This window comes from Parambassis ranga, chromosome 2 (assembly GCF_900634625.1).
Source record: "Parambassis ranga chromosome 2, fParRan2.1, whole genome shotgun sequence".
NCBI lineage: Eukaryota > Metazoa > Chordata > Actinopteri > Ambassidae > Parambassis > Parambassis ranga.
This window is the reverse complement of record NC_041023.1, coordinates 23,671,341-23,690,345: the sequence shown is the minus strand read 5'-3', so window position 1 is coordinate 23,690,345 and position 19,005 is coordinate 23,671,341. Positions and strand designations below refer to the sequence as shown.

Genomic DNA, 19,005 nt, shown 5'->3' with positions numbered 1-19,005 from the left:
TGCTTTTGAGGCTCCAGATGGCATAAAAACAGGTTTAACCAACCAACATTTCAGCTCCTGGGCTAAGAACTGCCACAGTCAGAGCTGGAAACTGCCACCTGACATGGGTTTAGAAACATTGATTTAGTATTTATTATCTTTTAAAATGTTGACTCTTTGCTTAGGCATTGGGATGCTGCCAAGAAGAGAATTTGTAGGTAGTGCTTGATTTGCACGTGGGACCAAGTGTACTGGTTTGCCTAAAACACAGCTTTCAACTGATGTTAGATTTCACGCCTGGTCTGCTTAAGAGAGACAATACCACACTCTTTATTCAACTCTCTCAACCCTGAATCCCCCAGCTTCTTAAGAGCTTAGGGGACTGATCACAGATTGCTGGGAAGCAGCTCTTCAAAGCAAACTAAATGAAAATGGAGGGTTTTCTCATGTCTGGCTTTGGGCTATCATTGTACACAACTCAATTGAGAAGATCAATATGAACAGAGTAATGAGGTTTACAGTGACAGCAAATGTAGAGTCTGGGCGTTCAGTATGACTGAGCATCCCAGTCCACATGCTGAGTCAAGGAGAATATTATTACTCTGCAAGAGCAAAGGGACAGAAAGAAGATGGAGATGATGATGTCTGCAGGCGACAATTGTGGTCTCATTAAATGCCATGAAGGATTGACACTGATCAAGTCCTATTCGTAAGGGTAAAATAGTGGCATGTGCATGTTTAACTGGATAAATATGTTAAAAGCCAATATTAGACAAGCCTCTACCAATCCTCTGCCCCTTTTCAGACAAAAAACCTCAAGCTGTCCTGCACTGAACCGTCCAGTTGGTGTTCCCCAAGGCTTTATACTCGTTCTACTGCTTTTCATATTATATAATGGCTTCTTTCATTCTGATATGGTACATTAATAGCAAAGAAAGATAAAACGGTTGCATGATTTTCAAACAACCCTTATTTTTATTATTAGGAAACTGCTGTCACATTAACATGATTAAAAATCATTATGTTATATCTCGAAGGGCCTCCTGCCACAGATATCTGTGATAGCATGTGTGTGCAAAGAGAGAGAGAGAAACTGTTTAACAGATGTTCAACACACTGTGGAGACACGAGGCTGGGCTGTGGGAGTCCCCAGATGAACCAGAACTTCACCAGCATCATTTAATGTGCTAATCTGTTTCATAAACTGAAGTCAATTTGTGGCCTAATTATATGCAAAACCTCTGGTTCCCCCTTGCACTTCTATCTGGGGAGGAGTGGTGGGGCCATCAGTCGCTGCTCAGCTTGCCTTCCCGATACATCGCACGCCAAAGAAAGATGAGCAAATGAGTTGCAATGTGCCAGACTAACAGCCAACACCCCCCCACCCATCCCAGAGTCTTTGTCTTCAAGCAGGACTCAACACAGCAAATGCCTCAAGTCACCCTGCTCGCTCTCATCCCCAAGAGGCTGTTTTAACAAGGCTTGACATGCCTTAGACACACTTCCATGCACAATGGAACACATTAACAGTAGGATTTACGTCATGAGGACTGACGCAAGAATGGATGGTGGGAAGGAGAATAAAAAAACAAAAAGGCAGGGATGAACGGGGGTTTAGGTGTGCTGACAGCTGGCATTAAAACAAATCGGGCAAGAATTTCAGCAGCACAAGTGGAAACACAGCTGCCCATCATGGCCAGCAAGAATCAATAAATCCTGTATATTTATACTGACGGAAGGATCACCGGGCAGTGGATGCAAACAAGGGGAAATCAATACAACAACGTAGTCATTTTGAATCAGAGTGTGATAACAGGCAAAGGACTGGAAACCACAGAGGGGGAGGCGGACTATGGCAGAATACAGATGACCTGTTATGAATTGTCAATGAGAATTCAAACATCTCTACAACGTGGTGTATCCATCACTCATTTTTACAAGTACTACTAAAGCAATTTATCTATAAGAGAATATTGGTAAGTCTGGTATTGTGTTATACACTTAGATCTATATATACATTTTCAACACTCTTCTTGAACCTTTGGCAAATCCTTAACCAGTAAATCAAGAGACATAACACACACACCCTGTGGCAACACAGGAACGAAGAGGACTGCAGGGAAAAACTGAGCCAATGAAAGCCACTTCACAACATCCGCTCAATAAATAAATGACTTGCTCACCATCTCGTTTGTTCTGCGGCTTTTCAGGCCATTAAAAATGACAAGTTTGAACAAATATGCAAGACAAACATAAGACATCCCAGACTGTGGCCTGTCATACAAAGAAACAGGGAGGCTTTGTTTAACTGGATCATGTTGTGAGAGGAGACAGCATATGGTGGAAATTAACTGCTGGAAAAGTGCTCGATTTGGATTTGTTTCAGTCAACAGCATACACACCCAACGGTTCCCGTTTTGGATGGGCGGAAATACAAACTATAGCATCTCCAATAATGAAACATTTCTATCAACTACTGGATTGAATTATGGAATATAAATGGAACTGTATTCTCCACTGACTTTCTGTTAAATGTATTGAGAATGAAAAATGAACTAAATTACAGGGTAAGGAGTTACTTTCAGTCAGCTAATGGTTTCATTTCTAAACACTGACTCTTTCCTGAAGAGCCTCCAGATGATCCTCATACACTCCATAGCACAACTTTCAGCATCATTTAGAGCCAGCTGCGTTTCAGCTGCTGCACTGATCACTGAACAGCCTCTAATGCTGCAATCAAGTCAATCCACAGTAACTGAGAAAACTACCCTCTCTCATGGACAGTGCCTTGGGGGCTAAATCCCTACCTCCCACCACTCCGGTCGACTCGCCTTACATTTACAGAGCTGTTCCTGCGGTATGAAGACGCAGCACAACCTCAAAGAATGTTACCGAGTTCAAATAGCCTGCCAGTGGGTGGGAAAAGCATGCCACCGAGCAGGAGAGAGGCCCACTTATCAAGTGCCTGACATGCCATCCAGTGCCTGGCTCTGCAGCCATCCAAACATTTCCACTGAATCAAAGTAGCCTCCGCACAGACAGACAGAGGAACAGACAGAGCGTAAATGTCAAAGCCAGAGCCATGCAGATGCACAGAGACAATGAGATTCCTATCGGTTTGTCCTTTTCCTGCTTGGGGCAGCTCCCCCTGATTGCCATCCTTTGAAAAACACCATGGGACAGATCTCTTGGCCGTTACCTAGCAACAGGTGGCAAGAAAGATACTGGCCTGGCTTGAAGGATGAGAGAAGAGGCTACTTGAGAGACAAAACCACCATTGTCCTTCATGAATTATCCTGATTCTGAAGAGAATTATACTGACCCAAGGGCTTGCATGAATACCAATTAGTACTTGAGGCTGGGTCATGGAAATTTAATGACATCACTTCTGATTGCGGGCCGAGCATGAGTGAGCCTGCAGTTGGCAGAGCATCAAACAGAGACCTGATAGCAGACAGAGTGATGGCAAATCCAATGGAAAATTATTGAAGGGGACACTGCAAAAGAGCAGCAGCAGAAGACAAATGATGTGTTGATATATGATGATGAGGTGGGTTAAATACTCAAATAAACATTTACAGATGTGCAACAGAAATTTGGATTGATTACCCCCCCCCCCTTACGAATTTAACCACCCATATTTTCTGTATTGATTATTGCTGGCAGAGGGAAACATTCCGTTTTGGCTTTGCGACTGTAACTGATCTCTGCTCTGTTCTCCAAATATATCTTATCTAGCTCAGCTAACATCATGGAGCGACAATTACCCTCCAAATTGTCAATTCAGCTAGCGTAATTGAAAGAATGAATGGTCAATCTTTACATGACGTCTTGAACAACAGACAAAGATGAACTTCTGTGTGTAAACCACCAAAGGTTGTGCACACAACTCTGATCTGGTCCACTTTCTGCTGCTTGATCCAGATTAAGTTAATTGTTAATTCAGGTAGCATTTACATATTCCGTCATCCTTTTTGTAGTTTGAATATGTATAGTAGTAATCACTTAACACCATGGACACTTATAACAAAATTGGTATTCAGTGTACTAGGATGCTGCTTATTCAAATCGCCATTCAAATACATGCTTGCTATTTAAAAAGGCGCTGCAGTTGCATGTTTAGAAATTTGCCTGTGTGACAGTGGACATATAAAAGGTCTAATTACATGTAAAGACTTTTTTGTAGACAAAGTCTTCTCTACTTTCATTGACTTTTCCAGCATGTTTTCAATTTCTAAATCTAGCTTCTTCAGGTACCTTCAGATCCATGATTTTCTTCAAACTCATATTTCATCATTCCCTCAACTACCAGAACACTCACTTTTGGTTCATATACTCAAAACCCCTCATACCCCTAGAGGCCAGATTTCTATTATATATACGATTAAGAATCACTAATGGATACTATTAAAGCAAAATGGGAAGAGGAACTCGGTACCGATATCTCTGAAGCCGTCTGGAATAAGGCCCTGAGTTGGGGTAATGGAACTTCCTCCTGTGCACGCTTAAATTTAATTCAGTTTAAAATCATTCATCGTATACACTATAGTAAGGTGAGACTGGCCAAAATATACTCCAATATGGATGACACATGTGACCGCTGTAGGATGGCCAAAGGAGACCTAACGCACATGTTCTGGGCACGTTCTAAGCTGAAGGATTTCTGGGCATCAATTTTTGAAATTTTGAATGAGGCTTTCGGCTTGGATTTACAACCCGACCCTATAACAGCCATATTTGGCATTCAAAGTAGAGGAGCTGCAGTATCTAGCGGTAGAGAGAATGTGATTGCTTTTTCAACTCTTATAGCACGAAGGAGAATACTCATGGAATGGAAATCTGCGAACCCTCCAAAGGCATCTGTATGGCTTTCAGATACAATGATGTATTTAAAACTGGAGAAGATAAAACATTTCCTTAAAGGATCTAACACCCAAAAATTTTATAGAACCTGGGGCCCTCTACTATCTTATTTTGAAAAGCTAACAACACTACCTTCCCAGTAATTAGGTGGTACAAAATGTAGTAGTCAGTAATAGTCTTGGTCGCAATAAATGAGCCTTTAGCCCTTTTTTTTTTTTTTAAATAAATATTGCCATTGTTGTTAGTATTTATTTTTGGTACTACTATTTCTCATTATTTAAATTGTATGTTTGTTTTTTTACACCCTGGCATGAATGTTTGGGGGTGGGTGGGGTGGGTATTAAAATGTAAGAGATGGTTGTATTGTACAATGATATCTTAAAATAATAAAAAATATGTGAGAAAAAAAAGAAATATGCCTGTGAATTACTGCAGCAGTTTCGTTGCCATGGCAAAATTAGCTTAATGACCCTTGAAGAGTCCAATATTTCATCTTTGAGCTTCAGCGGAAACACAAAGAGAGTTAACTGAAGTGGATGCTCTGGTGTGAGAGGATACATAGAAAGAGAGAAGGAAGTAGGTGGAGGAGTGAGGGTGAGCTCTAAATATGTGGCGGCAGTATCAAAGCATGACTCAAATTCCTCCTAACCATGTTGGACTTAATGAGGGCCAAAGGACTGACATTAGCTGTGTATTGATGCACGTGCTAACAGCTGCTGCTGCTGCTGCATGCCTCCGTTGTTGGCCTCAAACTGTCAGTGCACCAAAGAAAATTACACTTTCTCTGTATTCTTCTCTCCGTCTGCCTCTAATAGCATCTATTTTTACTGCTCTCATTGAACCTGGCTGCTGCATTCAGGATTCCACTCACTGCTGTGGGAGCAGCAGTTGGAGAATTTGCACCTACCTTTTTCTTTGACCCCCCCACCACCACCACCACCACCACTTTGCTCTTTGACAAGGTGAGACTCAGTTCTCCACAATACCACAGAATACCTGTCACTGTGTAATTAGTTCACTCTGTCAACAGTGTTGTGAAAGTGCCAGTTAACAACACCCTGTAATTTCTGCTGAAGTGTGGGGTGAGTGGGCGACATGGAAAGGATTTTTCTCCCCCTCTACACATGTTAGATGCACAATCCCCCTCTGCTGCTTTTTAGGAAGGCAAACAATTACAACTGACTCATCTATAGAATTTGATCACATAGGGTGAGGAACAAAAGGTCAAATCACATGTACACATAAAGAAGAAAACACGCTGCACAGCTCTTACCTTGCACTTCATCATGTCGCTGACCCTCTGCTGCATGGACTGCCCAGCTTTGGGCCTGACCAGGACGTAGAGGGCCTTTACCTCGGGGCAGCACCTCAGCAGTTTCTCCACCAGCACTTTTCCCATGAAGCCCGTAGCTCCTGTGATCAGCACACTCTTGCCAGTGTAGTATTCTGCTACAGACGCCATGCTGTTGCTGCTGCAGATGTCTGTTGGTCTGCTCTGTCCGTCTGTTGCTTGTTCTTCCAACCCGTTTAGGTTCAGGCCTTCAGGATGCTCCTGCAGATGGAGGAGGACATGAATATGACAGGCTGCCACAAAGTTCACATACTGCATCAGGAAGTATTTGTGAATGTGTGTAATGAAGCATGCAGAAAGAAGCTTAACACTGAAAAACACTTAAGTTACGCATGAATGTGCAGCATTTAATTATTTCATTTTCATTTCAGCTAAATCAAAAATGTGGATCTTTCCGTTCTGACCTTCAGAGAGCCAAAAGCAGCTTTTAAATAATATGCAAATTACATGAATATTCATACCAAGAGATAAAGAGAGGGCAGTGTTCAGGGACAGTATGACATCAGTATGTGTTGGTGCATCTGTGTGTGTGATGTCTACAAGCAAAGTCAACCACTTGACATATTTTATGTGACCTTCTGTGAAACAGTTCATTGTAATAATAAATAAGCATCACTGTTATCTCTATGATATACTGATAAACGTTTTAACTGTGTCACTCTGACAGAACATCATGTGCAGCCGAAGCATATATATAATATTTGACTGGTTTATCTCCTTTTTGTTGCACCAAGAAGACTTTAACCTTGCTGTGAAGATGTTGCATGATGTCAGCTGTCACTGTGTGGGTTTTGTTTGTGGAATCGTTCTGACCTCCAAGGTCTCTTTGGTTTCTCACAACGGTGGATGGATGGTCATGTTGACACAGGGTTGTCCTTGCTGTACCAGATTTACATGGCAACACAGTGTTTCCCACAGACCACGTAGAAATTTGTGGTGGCACGCCACACATTGGGCCATGTATGGGAAACACTGGTAACAGATCTATTTGCAGGAAGCTCTACTTAGTCACACCATTTTGCTTCCATTGACATGCAGGTAAAATGCAGAATGACACACGCACCCAAGACACAAGTGGCCCAGACTTGCCCCTTCCCCTTTGTGTCGTTCGTTCAATGATTTTGACATGTTTCTGGTTGTCTGCTACCCACTCTCCATTGTATGACAACCTAATCGGGTCAATTGCTGCTCTAATGGTGGTGGAGTAATGGAATACGCCTGCTTATTTGGGCCAACCTGACACAATAAGTCAGGAACTTTGACTGCTGCTTTAGCAATGGCAAGCAGCCAGGTGCTGGGGGGTCCTGATCAGGACACACACAAAAATAGATCAAGGTTCAACCAGGAGCAACAGTTTAATACATCTTATTTTCCTACTTGAAGTCTTTACATGCTTGAATAGGAAAACCATTAAACGCAGCAGCCAACAGAAGCACAATTAAGAACTTACACAATGTTTTAAATTGATTATTAGAGTGCTTTTAATTAGTTTTAAAAGGCATAAAAAGGTCTGAGTTGTCAGCATTTCTCAGAACTTTTATCACCCTAATGTCTCTTCCTAACTCAGTGTGAAGGGGTACAATCAGCAATTACGCCCAGGTTAGGTATAAGTCACTGGTATTTATCAGCTCTAACTTTTTTCGTAGATGTAGCTTTAGCTAGGAATTGACGACATGCAGCAGATATTCAACACGTGCCATATTTCCAGTATGAAACTTGGCTTAGAAATCAAAATAGTTTCCAGAAATGATTTGTTCATCAACCAAACAATCAATTCAGCTTATCCATGGTTCCTAACCAACACAGAGTAAATTCTTTTAATGTACTCAGTGGCTGCAGCTGAGCGTAGTTTGGAGGAGGGGTTGCTGTCAAACTCCACACAGACGTCAATACTACAGCAGGCATTTACAAGCACTTGATGAAATGAGCATAGGAGGTTTATTACCTCAAAGTGCTGTACATTCACATATATACTATAAATATGATTTTATGGCCACTACAGTGCTCCCTCTTCTGCGGACAAAGAGTAAAAAAAAAAGGTAGTTTCTCAAATATTTGTGGTTCTACAAGCCTTTGTGATGCTACAGAGCAATGCCAACATGATAAATAATTCAATCAGGTAATGAAGTCCCTTCACTGTGAAGCTGTGAAAAGCCATTCTTTAACTACTTCAGGTCTAATTCATGTGCAAAAGAAATGATATTACTGTGAGGTTTTATTGCAGTTTTTAAGTTATATTTGAAGTGTTGGACTTTGTCCTTTTTCACTGGAGACAATAACTGACAACAACCGGAGCCATGTTTTCTCTGTGACTCAGTGAGGCTGGCTGCTGCTTTGCGCCTCTGTTGATGTGTGGGCTAAAAGCTCACAACCATACTGCCGTTGTTGCTGTTCATTTGTGTGTTACCACAACAACGATGCACCGATAAATCACAACCCTCTGAAAGATGCCCCCCCCGCCCCCCCAGACACTGCCCGGACAGTATGCCTACTTGTAAGATTATCACTTGGCAACAACAGGACAACATTTAGCCAAGACTGGTGCTTGACCAGCACCCTCAGTGATTCAGCGTAGCTGTGAGTTGTACACAAGATGAGTTTTCATCCTCTCTCCTGGGCTGCATGTCTGCCCAAAGACAGAAACCAAATCCGCCTGAGCCAAACATGGCCCAGATAACAAAACAATCTTGTATTTACTTTCTTTGGCTCCATTCTGCCGTCTGTGCATGCAATATTGCATTACACACAGAAGAAAGGTGTGTGTGAGGTTTCTTCCTCCTCTGTTCTCTAGGTGAAAGAGCTTTACATTCACACCAATTTTGTCAGATTATTTTAATCTGATTTTTCTTACAGACAAGGTAATATCTGCAGATTTACTGCTCTGTATGCACAGACAACAAAATAAAAAGGTCAGAGTCAAGGTCCTCTGCTGAGGCCCCTGACATTCCAGCTTAGTGCTCCACATAGATCCCCTGTGGACACGAGGACTGAGGGCAGAGGGACTGAAAGTCACCACGGATTAATGCCTGACAAAGGAAATGTTCCTGCAGCTGGAAAAGTGTTGGAATGGACGTGCATAACGTAGAGTCGTGATACTGAACACACACACTGCATTCTTCTAATGTTACACAACTCCACCTCCTGATGAATGTTAGTGAGGCTGAGTGTGTGTACCAGCCTCTGTACAAACCAACATGGAAAAAGTAAGTAAACTGGTCTTTCTGTACCATAATCTAGAGATCTGTCATCACAGGGGCTGAATATTGTTAAACTTTGTCCAAGGACAAGTTTTAGCAGAGAGAAAGGTTGATCACTTTATTGTTATATAGAGGCTAGAAAATAAATATGACCATGCATATAAAAGGTTACAATTTCTGTAGAAATTCAGCTTCCTTCGTTTTAAAATTTGGATGCAAAAATGAGCGACTAAACATTTTAGACATCAGGAAGCCCTTGGGTTTAAAGACAACCTATTCTGGTTCCACAGATGGCGCAAGAAACAATATTTAGGTGCAATAATTGACAAGGGTGGGATAATCACCCTGCAGGTGCTGTCTGGAGCACATGAAGGAGGGTAACCATAACAACAATATGTGGATCGGTGTCAATAAGTAAACGTAGAGCAACAGGTTCCCCCTGACTGTTTTCTGGCTAACCCTGCTGCTGCTCATTAATTTAACCCCATTAACCCTTTCATTGGGTCATTATATTCTATCCTTTTTGCTGGTCAGATAACAACCAGGCTGTCTCTCACCTACCACTGTGGAAGAGGCGAAAAGCGAGAAATACACTGGCACACTTTAATATCTGCTTATGCATCACAACTCCCATCTCCTTTTCAATATTAAACAACATTTTCCTTTCATATTGTGCAGGCTTACAAGTAAGTTAAGCTTCCCCCCCAAATGCAACCTGTTGTGTCAATCACACAGATTATGAAGGACAAGCAGAATGAGGCTCAGATGAAGTCAGCATTAACCTTGTCATCTCGTCACTGATGAAAACTAGAGTCTACATTATGACTTGAAAGGAAAAGTCGAAATAGTGGGCAGCAAGGACATGCACTAAAAGCTTCAGGGACCAGCTCTTAGGTTATGATGCCATCTTGACAAAGTATTGCATCATGTGCAAAGTCAGTCAGGGTCACGTCAAAAAATAGTTAGGAGATGCTGAAGGCGCAAGGAACCCTGCTTGGATGCAGAGGTTTACTGCAGCTTTCATGTTTCCTTTTTCTTCTGACTGAAGGTTTTTCTGTGTTCTCTCCCCGGGAGGTCTGCACTGTTTGTCGGAGCTGGGTTGTTTTAAGCCGCAGTTCTGCAGTTGTTCTGCCTCCGGCCTTTCCTCACACAACCCCTCCATTAGTGGGTCAGCTGAATGCTGCTGGAGATGGGCAAAAAAAACTGAGCTTTACAGCTGCACACTGGCTAAGGCCATTATAAATGGACAAAAACCGGCAGAGGGAGGAGGGAGGGTGGGAAAACTAGAAAGAGCAAAATGCTGCAAAATGCAGCCAATAATTAAGGCAGCATTAGTCAAGTTGAATGTCAGTGCCCAGCGACACAAAGAAAAAGTCAGGCCCTTTCACTAAATAACACAGTGCCAACAGCAGAGAGGGGGGAATCCTGAAAAGCTTCGTTGAGTATACAACCACTGCGGGCTGTCGCTTCCATGTCGCTGTGCCAACCTCTAAAAAACAAGGTTCAACTTGTAACAACAAGCAAGAGGTAACCAGGGCTCCTCTTCGTCATACACTCTGTTGACTTGCATCTGTGTGGACAGTGGATGCCTCTGATAATCATCAGAGCTCCTGTCTAATAGCAATTTTTGGTGACAATCTCAAGAGAGGAAATGAGCTTTTTACCTAGAGCGAGTGGACAAGGGCGGGGCAACATTCTGATTGTAAGATTAGATTTATAAAATCTAGGAGAAAAAAAAGAAGCACTTTCTTACCATACATTTCATGAGATATTGAGTTTTCAGCAAGCCCTGCATCCCTTAGTTAGCGTTGCTACGTGTGCCAAACATATATTATTAAACAGACAAAAAGTCATCCATCATCCAACACTATTAAATGTTAGACCAACCCACATGGTTGGCAATCATTTAAAAAAAAAAAAAAAAAAGGGCTCTTATCCAAGTTTGCATTAGCACACCAAAAGCAGCAGGTCTTCTCTCTCTCACTTCATTTTTTTTCCTGAGGCAGCTAAATGCTAATCTAATTAGAATTAATCATATTAGCTGGGGGCTTCAAGGGTTTAAGCAGTGTCTCTTTAATTCAATCTTTTTTGAGCTGGTTTCAAATCTACACATGAAGGTCGCTTCTGACTGTCCGATATCTGGCCACAGGAGAGGCAGTACGAGTGTGTATCAGCTTGTGTTTCAGTGTGTACACACAAACACACACACATCAGCATATTGTGTACATGATGTCTGATGGCAGAGGGATTCTGTAATTACAGCAGCCATCTGAGTGACGGAGCCTCTGGGCACTGCGGTGTCCGTTTACAGCTGGCTCAGACCGAGGTTGGCGATCACACCGAGTGCAGCAGCCGGGCTGAGAGGTCATAAACCTGCACCATGTGGTCATCACCACAGACCTTTCACTGCTTTCAAGTAGGAAATCAGACTTCTTGGAAACAATCAGGGATCAAGGAGCGGCTTATAATTTCAATTGTTATGTGAACAATGCAAGTCTGAGCCTGGGAAGCGATTGTTCTCCAGCTTCTTCTGAGCCAGCCGTGCTGGAACGCAGCATTGCAACACTGCAGAATTCTCACAAGCATGCTGCAGCTGTAATCATGTCATTGCAACAAAACCTTGTACCAACAGATATTATAATGTAATAATTACTGTTCAGATGTTTATTAAATATGAAAAAACATTGATTATTGACGGGTCAAACAAGCAAATATCGTTCCTCTGGCAACGCATCACCACATGTAATTTGTCTTCTCTTTCTCAAAGGCTTTCACAATTACTTTACATTAAATCTGCCAATATTAGGTCACCTTTCTAAATGGTGTTACTGAAGGCTCGAGGTACACATGATAGATACCGTGTGGGATGTAATGTGTCATTCTGATCATTTCAATTTCACCTGAGTCCAAAACGTCATCAGTTGATTAAACAATCACATTAAAAAGGCCCCAAAGGAACAACAATAGAACATTAGGGATCTATAATTCCTAGAAGAGCGGTGTTTTTCCTTTTTCTCCTTCCCCAACAGGAAACAAACAATATCAGCAGCAGGCAGCCGCATTCAATAAAGAATTAATCAGACAGGTTGAACCAGAAGGAGAGGTAACATGAACACTTCGAGGGGAACTGTTTTGGATACTAAAAACCAGGGCAGCACAAGGACACAGGGACAAACGGGACACTATCACTGAGCTATCAACGTGTTACTGGACTGTTTTGAGCTCTAATACTATCAGCACACCCAGAAAATCATGAAGATTATATTAAAGACTTCCTGTGCTAAGAAATCAAGCCCATACGTAGGTGTTGGAAACAGTCCAATGCCCATAAGCTAAACGTCCAACTTTATGGCTGAAATAAACATGTTTCCACCTAAATGCCTCTACTTGGAGGTATGGTGAGCTCTGACGCTGCCAACATGGTGACATTTAGAGCCTTCTACTCAAAACGAGGCTTCAAATGCCTATGGGTGACGTCACAACAGCTTTATCCATTTAGAAATGTGTATAAATACTAAAGATGTGCATCATTACTGTGCTGCTTAATTTGTGAGGTTGTTTCAACAGAAACAGACCAACACACAGGCCACAGCTACTTTAGCTCTGATCCTCCAAGCTCATTTCCAAAGTGCAGGAGATCATGGATCAGGACATCACTGCAGCTGAGAGTTATGCAACCTTAAACTAATTTACATTCATTGGTTTATAATAAAAACGATCCATTATCAGACGTTATGCATGAATGTTAAACTGAAGCTTCATTGGTTACGGTTCAATCAACCGGTTCAATCAACGGTTTCAACCATCGTGTACCTAATAACTGCTCCATGTGTTTGAACAACAACCACACAGCTCACATGCATGGAAAGCCAATATCTGTGACCGAGTGATTCAATCAGGTATCCGTTGCGAAGATGGATTACAAGGGACACACAACACTAAATGTAATACACACACTTCACCTTCTGTTGATGCCAGCCAGGTTTCTAATTAATGACAGCAGAGCTCTGCCGTACGTTAAGCATCTCTTCCATCCACTCACCCACCCACACATGCACCCTGCATGCAGGCCTCAAACAGAGGTGAAAAACACCGATATAACACAGGAGGCACGAACATACAGAGATTATTTCAGATTTACGCTGCTTGTGGACAGATTTGGTTACAGTAATTCAGCAGGATTTCAACACTATAGCAACGTAATCTTTTTATCTTTGGTGATGGCACACACACATTCCAGTCAAGCTAATCTATGATAGCATCTGAAGTGTATGACATGAACCTCTCTCCAGATGATATGAGCAACCTAAAAAAAGAGAGCAGTGCTAATTTCTGTAAATGGTAAGCAAATGCATCTCAGCAAGAAGAACTGAGTTGTTACTGATGCAATAGGATGTGTCTGAATCAGGAAAAAGAGGATGTAATCAATGGCCAAGTACTTAAGGAATGGTACATTTACAAGTGTTTGGGCAAGTGATCAGCATGATGAGCTTCAAAAAGACCAAAAACAAATTTCCCACTCTTTTGTAGCTCTTAACTTAAAAAAAAGGTTAAACAATGACTACTCTACTGACAGCTGGTCAAACTACTAAACATACTTTCTACTTGTCTGTACTTGTCTTCTTCCTGTCTGATCAACTGTCACAGCAACAATAAGGGCTGCCAGGCTCCACATGTTAAAGCTGCTATAAGAGACCGTTGGCATTTAAAGAATTTAGAGAGCAGGATTCTTCCAAAACAAAAGTGTAAGAACAGATACCTGGCTAACAGACGTTACCACTGAGGCCAAAAAGCCCTTTAAAACTATTAGCTTTTGGGATTTTGGTACTTGGATCCCAGTAAAACCACCTCTGCAAACATACCACATGTAGCCCAAAACTGTGCAAATGCCAGCAATGCAGATTAACCTTGATCCACATCAATGAAAAAATACAATGACACACAGCTGCTGGGAAATCATTTCAGATTCTTCTGAAGCCACAGAACACTTGACACAACTCAGGAGTTGCCTTGTCTATGACACTGTGCTACATACAGCCCAGTGTAAACTAGCTGCCACTGTTTCTTTCCGAACAAAGAAAAGGATTTTCCTCATGTTGCAGTTCACGACAACTCATCTAGAGCTCTGGGTTTGGGAAAAGTTTGTGCGTCTCAGCAAATCTGCCACCTTCATTTATTACATTTTACAGTCATCTGTATATACAGTAATATTTCACAAAAACTTCAAATAATAACATAATCTTTGTAATTGATTCAAAAGTCGGGTGCACTTGAACTGTTCTTGAACTGAATCAATACGTCAAACTAAAAGCACCAGTAATGGCTTTGATGTGCCCAGTAAACTCATGGGAAGAATGAAATGCCACAGTCAATAACAACTTGCTGAAGGTCTTCATTTAAAACCTGATAAACGGGGTTATTTACTGGCTCTGATATGCCTCCAACGTCAAAGCAGTTCAGGGAGTGGCTGCCTTTATCTGCTCTTTATTCAATACTGTGATGTATTATGTTGCCAGGGAAGAGGACACATTCACAATGAGCTCCGGCTCCATTCTAACTGGTGAGAGGAAGGAAAGGAAAGTGAGAGGAAGAAATATATGCAGGGTAAGAAAAGGCTGAAGTATATGAGGCAGCTATGCATTGCTCTGGCTGCCAGGCATGCTGTCCTCATATAGGAGGCTGGGCATTCGTCCAAGCAGTCCCAGACACGGACAAGGGAGGTTGGGCCACCCTACCACAGACAGTCCTAATGGGGTCCCAGACGACCATCAGTCCAAATAAGCCCCACAGGCTTAAAGCCAATCAGGCTTTAACTGGTGGAAATTCTCATCAGTCTTGTGAGGATACACCTGTCTGACAGGATGCTTAAATAAACAGCTGGGGCTAAGGCATAAGCTAAAAATGATTAAGTGTTCACGGGCCAACCGATCATATTGTTTCCAAGAAAATTCTTATACTTAATGTTTGTGTGGACATGTGTGAACACAAATTGCAGCCCTGAGGCCACGGTGTGGAGAAGCAACCACACCCTCAACAATGCATTCCTGCAATGAGTAGTATAGTATTGCAACACTTGCCCACTCATCATGAAACTCTCTCTGATATGTGAAATACGAGCCTTCTGTTGCTTGTATAGGACAACAATACACGGTACAACTGTGTGATTGGACTATTGCAGAAAATATAACAACAACAAAGAACACCCACTGGGGTTTGGCATGGACTGAAGTACAAAGCACACTCTACCATCTCAAATCTCCAGGTCTTAGAGTGTTGTTACTGCAGGTCCTCCTCTGTGTGGTGGTCATTGGCACCATTCATCAACCCTGGAGAGGCGGCGTCACTGACAGAAAGAGCCTCTAAATCCTCGATATTACCCTCCAGGCTGGTCACTGTTAGCAAAGCACCCATGCCCCGTGTGCAAGGAGTTCAATGACACACTCAATACCCCCCCACTCCCACCACCTCTGGTTATTAACAGCCCGGAGGACCACTGAAACCACACATAGAGAGGGAGTCACAAGGTGACCTGGCATGCTAATTTATAATATCTGCTTGAGGCTTTCAGTTAAAAAAGAGAGTCCAGATAAGTGGCAGGTAGTGAAACCTTGACTTTAATTCAGGAATAAATCTGCGTTCAAGATACTGATCAGAATACTCAACTCATTCTGAAGTCTTACTTTGGCAAATTTGCATTTCCTGCTTTTATTTGCCTTAAGCGTATGATTTAACTGTGTGCTCAATGTCAGCTTTTGATTCTCAGAGACAGACAAAGGCCTCTAGAAAGCAGTACCTGAACTCATCCTTCTTAAACGACTGTCCTCAAGGTGAAGTGGGATCCTTGGTCTCCCTCCGTCTCTCCCTCCCTCTCTCTGGTGGCTCTGGCCCCTTTTCTCCTGCTCATTTATCCTCACCATCCACAACCTTTACACCAAATGCTGATTCAAACCTATCTGGGTCTTCCCATGAGAAACAACCACAGGTGCAGGGACACTGCTACTTCATTAAGCCTGGCCCCGGCCGAAGCAGACAACAACTTTTTTTTGCCGTTTAGTTTCCACAAGGCTTTCTTTTAAACTTTGCTCAGGTAACATTCTTCTTTATTGCACTGGTCTAACTGGATTGACGACACAGACAAAGAAGATGCTTCAATCAAGCGTGTCATTGAGAGTTACTGTTGTTGACAAATGTTTTACTTAACCTTCATACTGACATTTAACATCAACCTTAAAAAACAAAAGTGTATTGATAAAACATTACTGAACCGCAACCATAAAAGTTACACTGATATTAGTGTCCATACCAGCAAACAGGCAGGGGTCCATGTGACATACATTTCATCCAAGTTCCATCCAAGTCATCGCACTAGTATAAAAACAACAGTTCATCTGTGAGGCAGTGTAGTGCCAGCCTTAAAGAGGCTTTTAGAACACAATCAAATGAAACGTACTCTGCTGGCAGCTTCCTTCCTTCTGCTGCAGCAGACATCCTTGTACGATTTATGGTCAGAGATCTAAAGAATTCCCCCGAGGGGACAAATCAATCTGAGAACTTCACACAAACTCATATGTACATGTCATCTATTACATGAGATAACTGTTGTGAAGAATACAGCTTAAAGGCAGGGAAACTACACAAGGCATTCTCTCCCTCCTCCACACTTTTGCACTGATGGACAAACACAATATAAAGAGATTTACATCTTTGCAGGGGCTGTTTATCTGCAGAAGAGGAAGCCACTGCAGTACCCGTACCTCAGACCACTTCTTTATATCTCAGCCTGCTCAAACTGTAGAGACAGGGAGGCTTTCAATGAAGGACCAACTCCCCATCATGCCTCTGTACCGACTCTCCCATACTACTACTCTGTGGAATGGACATGCTCTGATGCAGATGGGAAAGAGCAGAAGACATCTCTTTAGCTATTAAAGATTTATAGAGCCCTGCAACAGGAGACAGCAGGAAGGAAAGGAGGCACATGTGTAAAGCAGCATGCAGAAAACAGGCGGGCTATGAGCAGAATTATGACTATATGATGAGAGGCTGCACACATGTACACAAGGCAGGTTGTTCTGCCCCGTACAAATGTACTACAGGTTAGGCTGCAACCAAAGCAGCCATGTGTGATTTCATAAGGAAATAAACGCATGATGCATGACACATCTAACACTTAACTGAGAACAAAATATAGGCCATCCCCTGATGATAATTAGAGCTCTTTATGCAGGCCTGATTTAGAAATCAGTGCAGATTCTCTTTTTGACTGTCTTTTCACTGCTTCAAGTAGTAGAGCCAGGCTGATAGCAGGCAGCTGATTTTGTTTGCCAATATTTTACAGATAACTCTTTTGCAGAAGATGACACAGAAAAAAACATGCTAAGTTAGCGACAAAGTGTCTCATTACATCATTTAGCCACCAGAACACACTAATGCACTAAAAAACACACAAAACGTTTTATGGAAGCGATGGGGTTAGGTAGGCTTATGACAAATCTCTGCACAAAGGTGACACCACTTATGTATTTTTTATTCCTTACATTTTAAAGAAGGAGTCTTATCACTCAACTGAAGGACCCGATGTGCATGCACTATAAAGAGCATAACACAATTAGATTGGTGGACACATACAGGAATGACTGCTCAAGTTGTTTCAATTATAACAAAGAATTACCTTAAAAATATAAATTAATTATCTTCTGAGGTTTGAGGTACAACCTTCACCAGTGTGTGTGTGTGTGTGTGTATATATATATATATATATATATATATATATATATAAATAAATGTAATCAGAGGCCTGATCTGAACTCGTCTACGGCCAAGAAAATCAGCTGGGTTTTCCCCTCAGTCTGACTCTGAACAGCCAGGAGCTGATTCAAGCGGTTCTGCTCCCACAATCATCCACATCTGCGACACAATTACAGAAATTAAACATCTTTACAAATCCGTCCAAACACGCGGAGAGTGTTAATGAGCCACTTCCGGCATGTGCTTTCAAAATAAAACAAAAGACGCCAACTTCAACGGTGCACCTACTCATTAATAGTCATTTTTCAGTGATAAAGGTGATCTAAAACATAAAAATAGTAAGAATATTTAAGGTTCTATTTATTATTTTACTTTAATATTATTTTAACATGTAAGAAAAACAGCAGAGACTAAATTCTTAAAGAATCTGCCTAAAGAAATAAATGGTCCGTTTATTTATGTGCCACTGCCAATCAATTAATCAAATCATTAGTTCTAAATCTGATGAACACAGACAAATTGGTGAAATGTCCTAATGCCCGCCATATTGGATTTTACAGAACTTTGATCAAAACTACTCATTCAATAAAAAATACACATATACTAAATGAAACTGTTAAACCTTCAGTTGTTTTCTAAGAATATATTCTGTATATTCGTTTGAAGGCTGTTGTACCGGCTTCCACGTTAGGGCTAACTGCTGCTAGCTTACCGCAGCAGCTCCACGCTGACTATCCCGCTGCCCGCCGCCCTGCTGTCGGAGGCGGCAACAGCTTAGAGCTAACCGTGGGCCCCCTCCTTACACCAATACTGCGTGTACACTAAAACATACGAGTCGTTTAAACAAAAGCCAACAACCTATGACTT

The 19,005-nt window shown here is 41.9% G+C and overlaps 1 protein-coding gene across 1 annotated transcript in view; it reads right to left on the bottom strand.

Annotated features, from left to right (window-relative positions):
• Nucleotides 1-19,005, bottom strand: part of LOC114429656 (fatty acyl-CoA reductase 1) — a 34,891-nt gene that overhangs the window by 15,479 nt on the left and 407 nt on the right. The window contains exon 2 of the mRNA XM_028398351.1: nucleotides 6,116-6,394. Coding sequence (XP_028254152.1) covers nucleotides 6,116-6,394 — 279 coding nt within the window. The remainder of the gene's footprint in view (nucleotides 1-6,115; nucleotides 6,395-19,005) is intronic.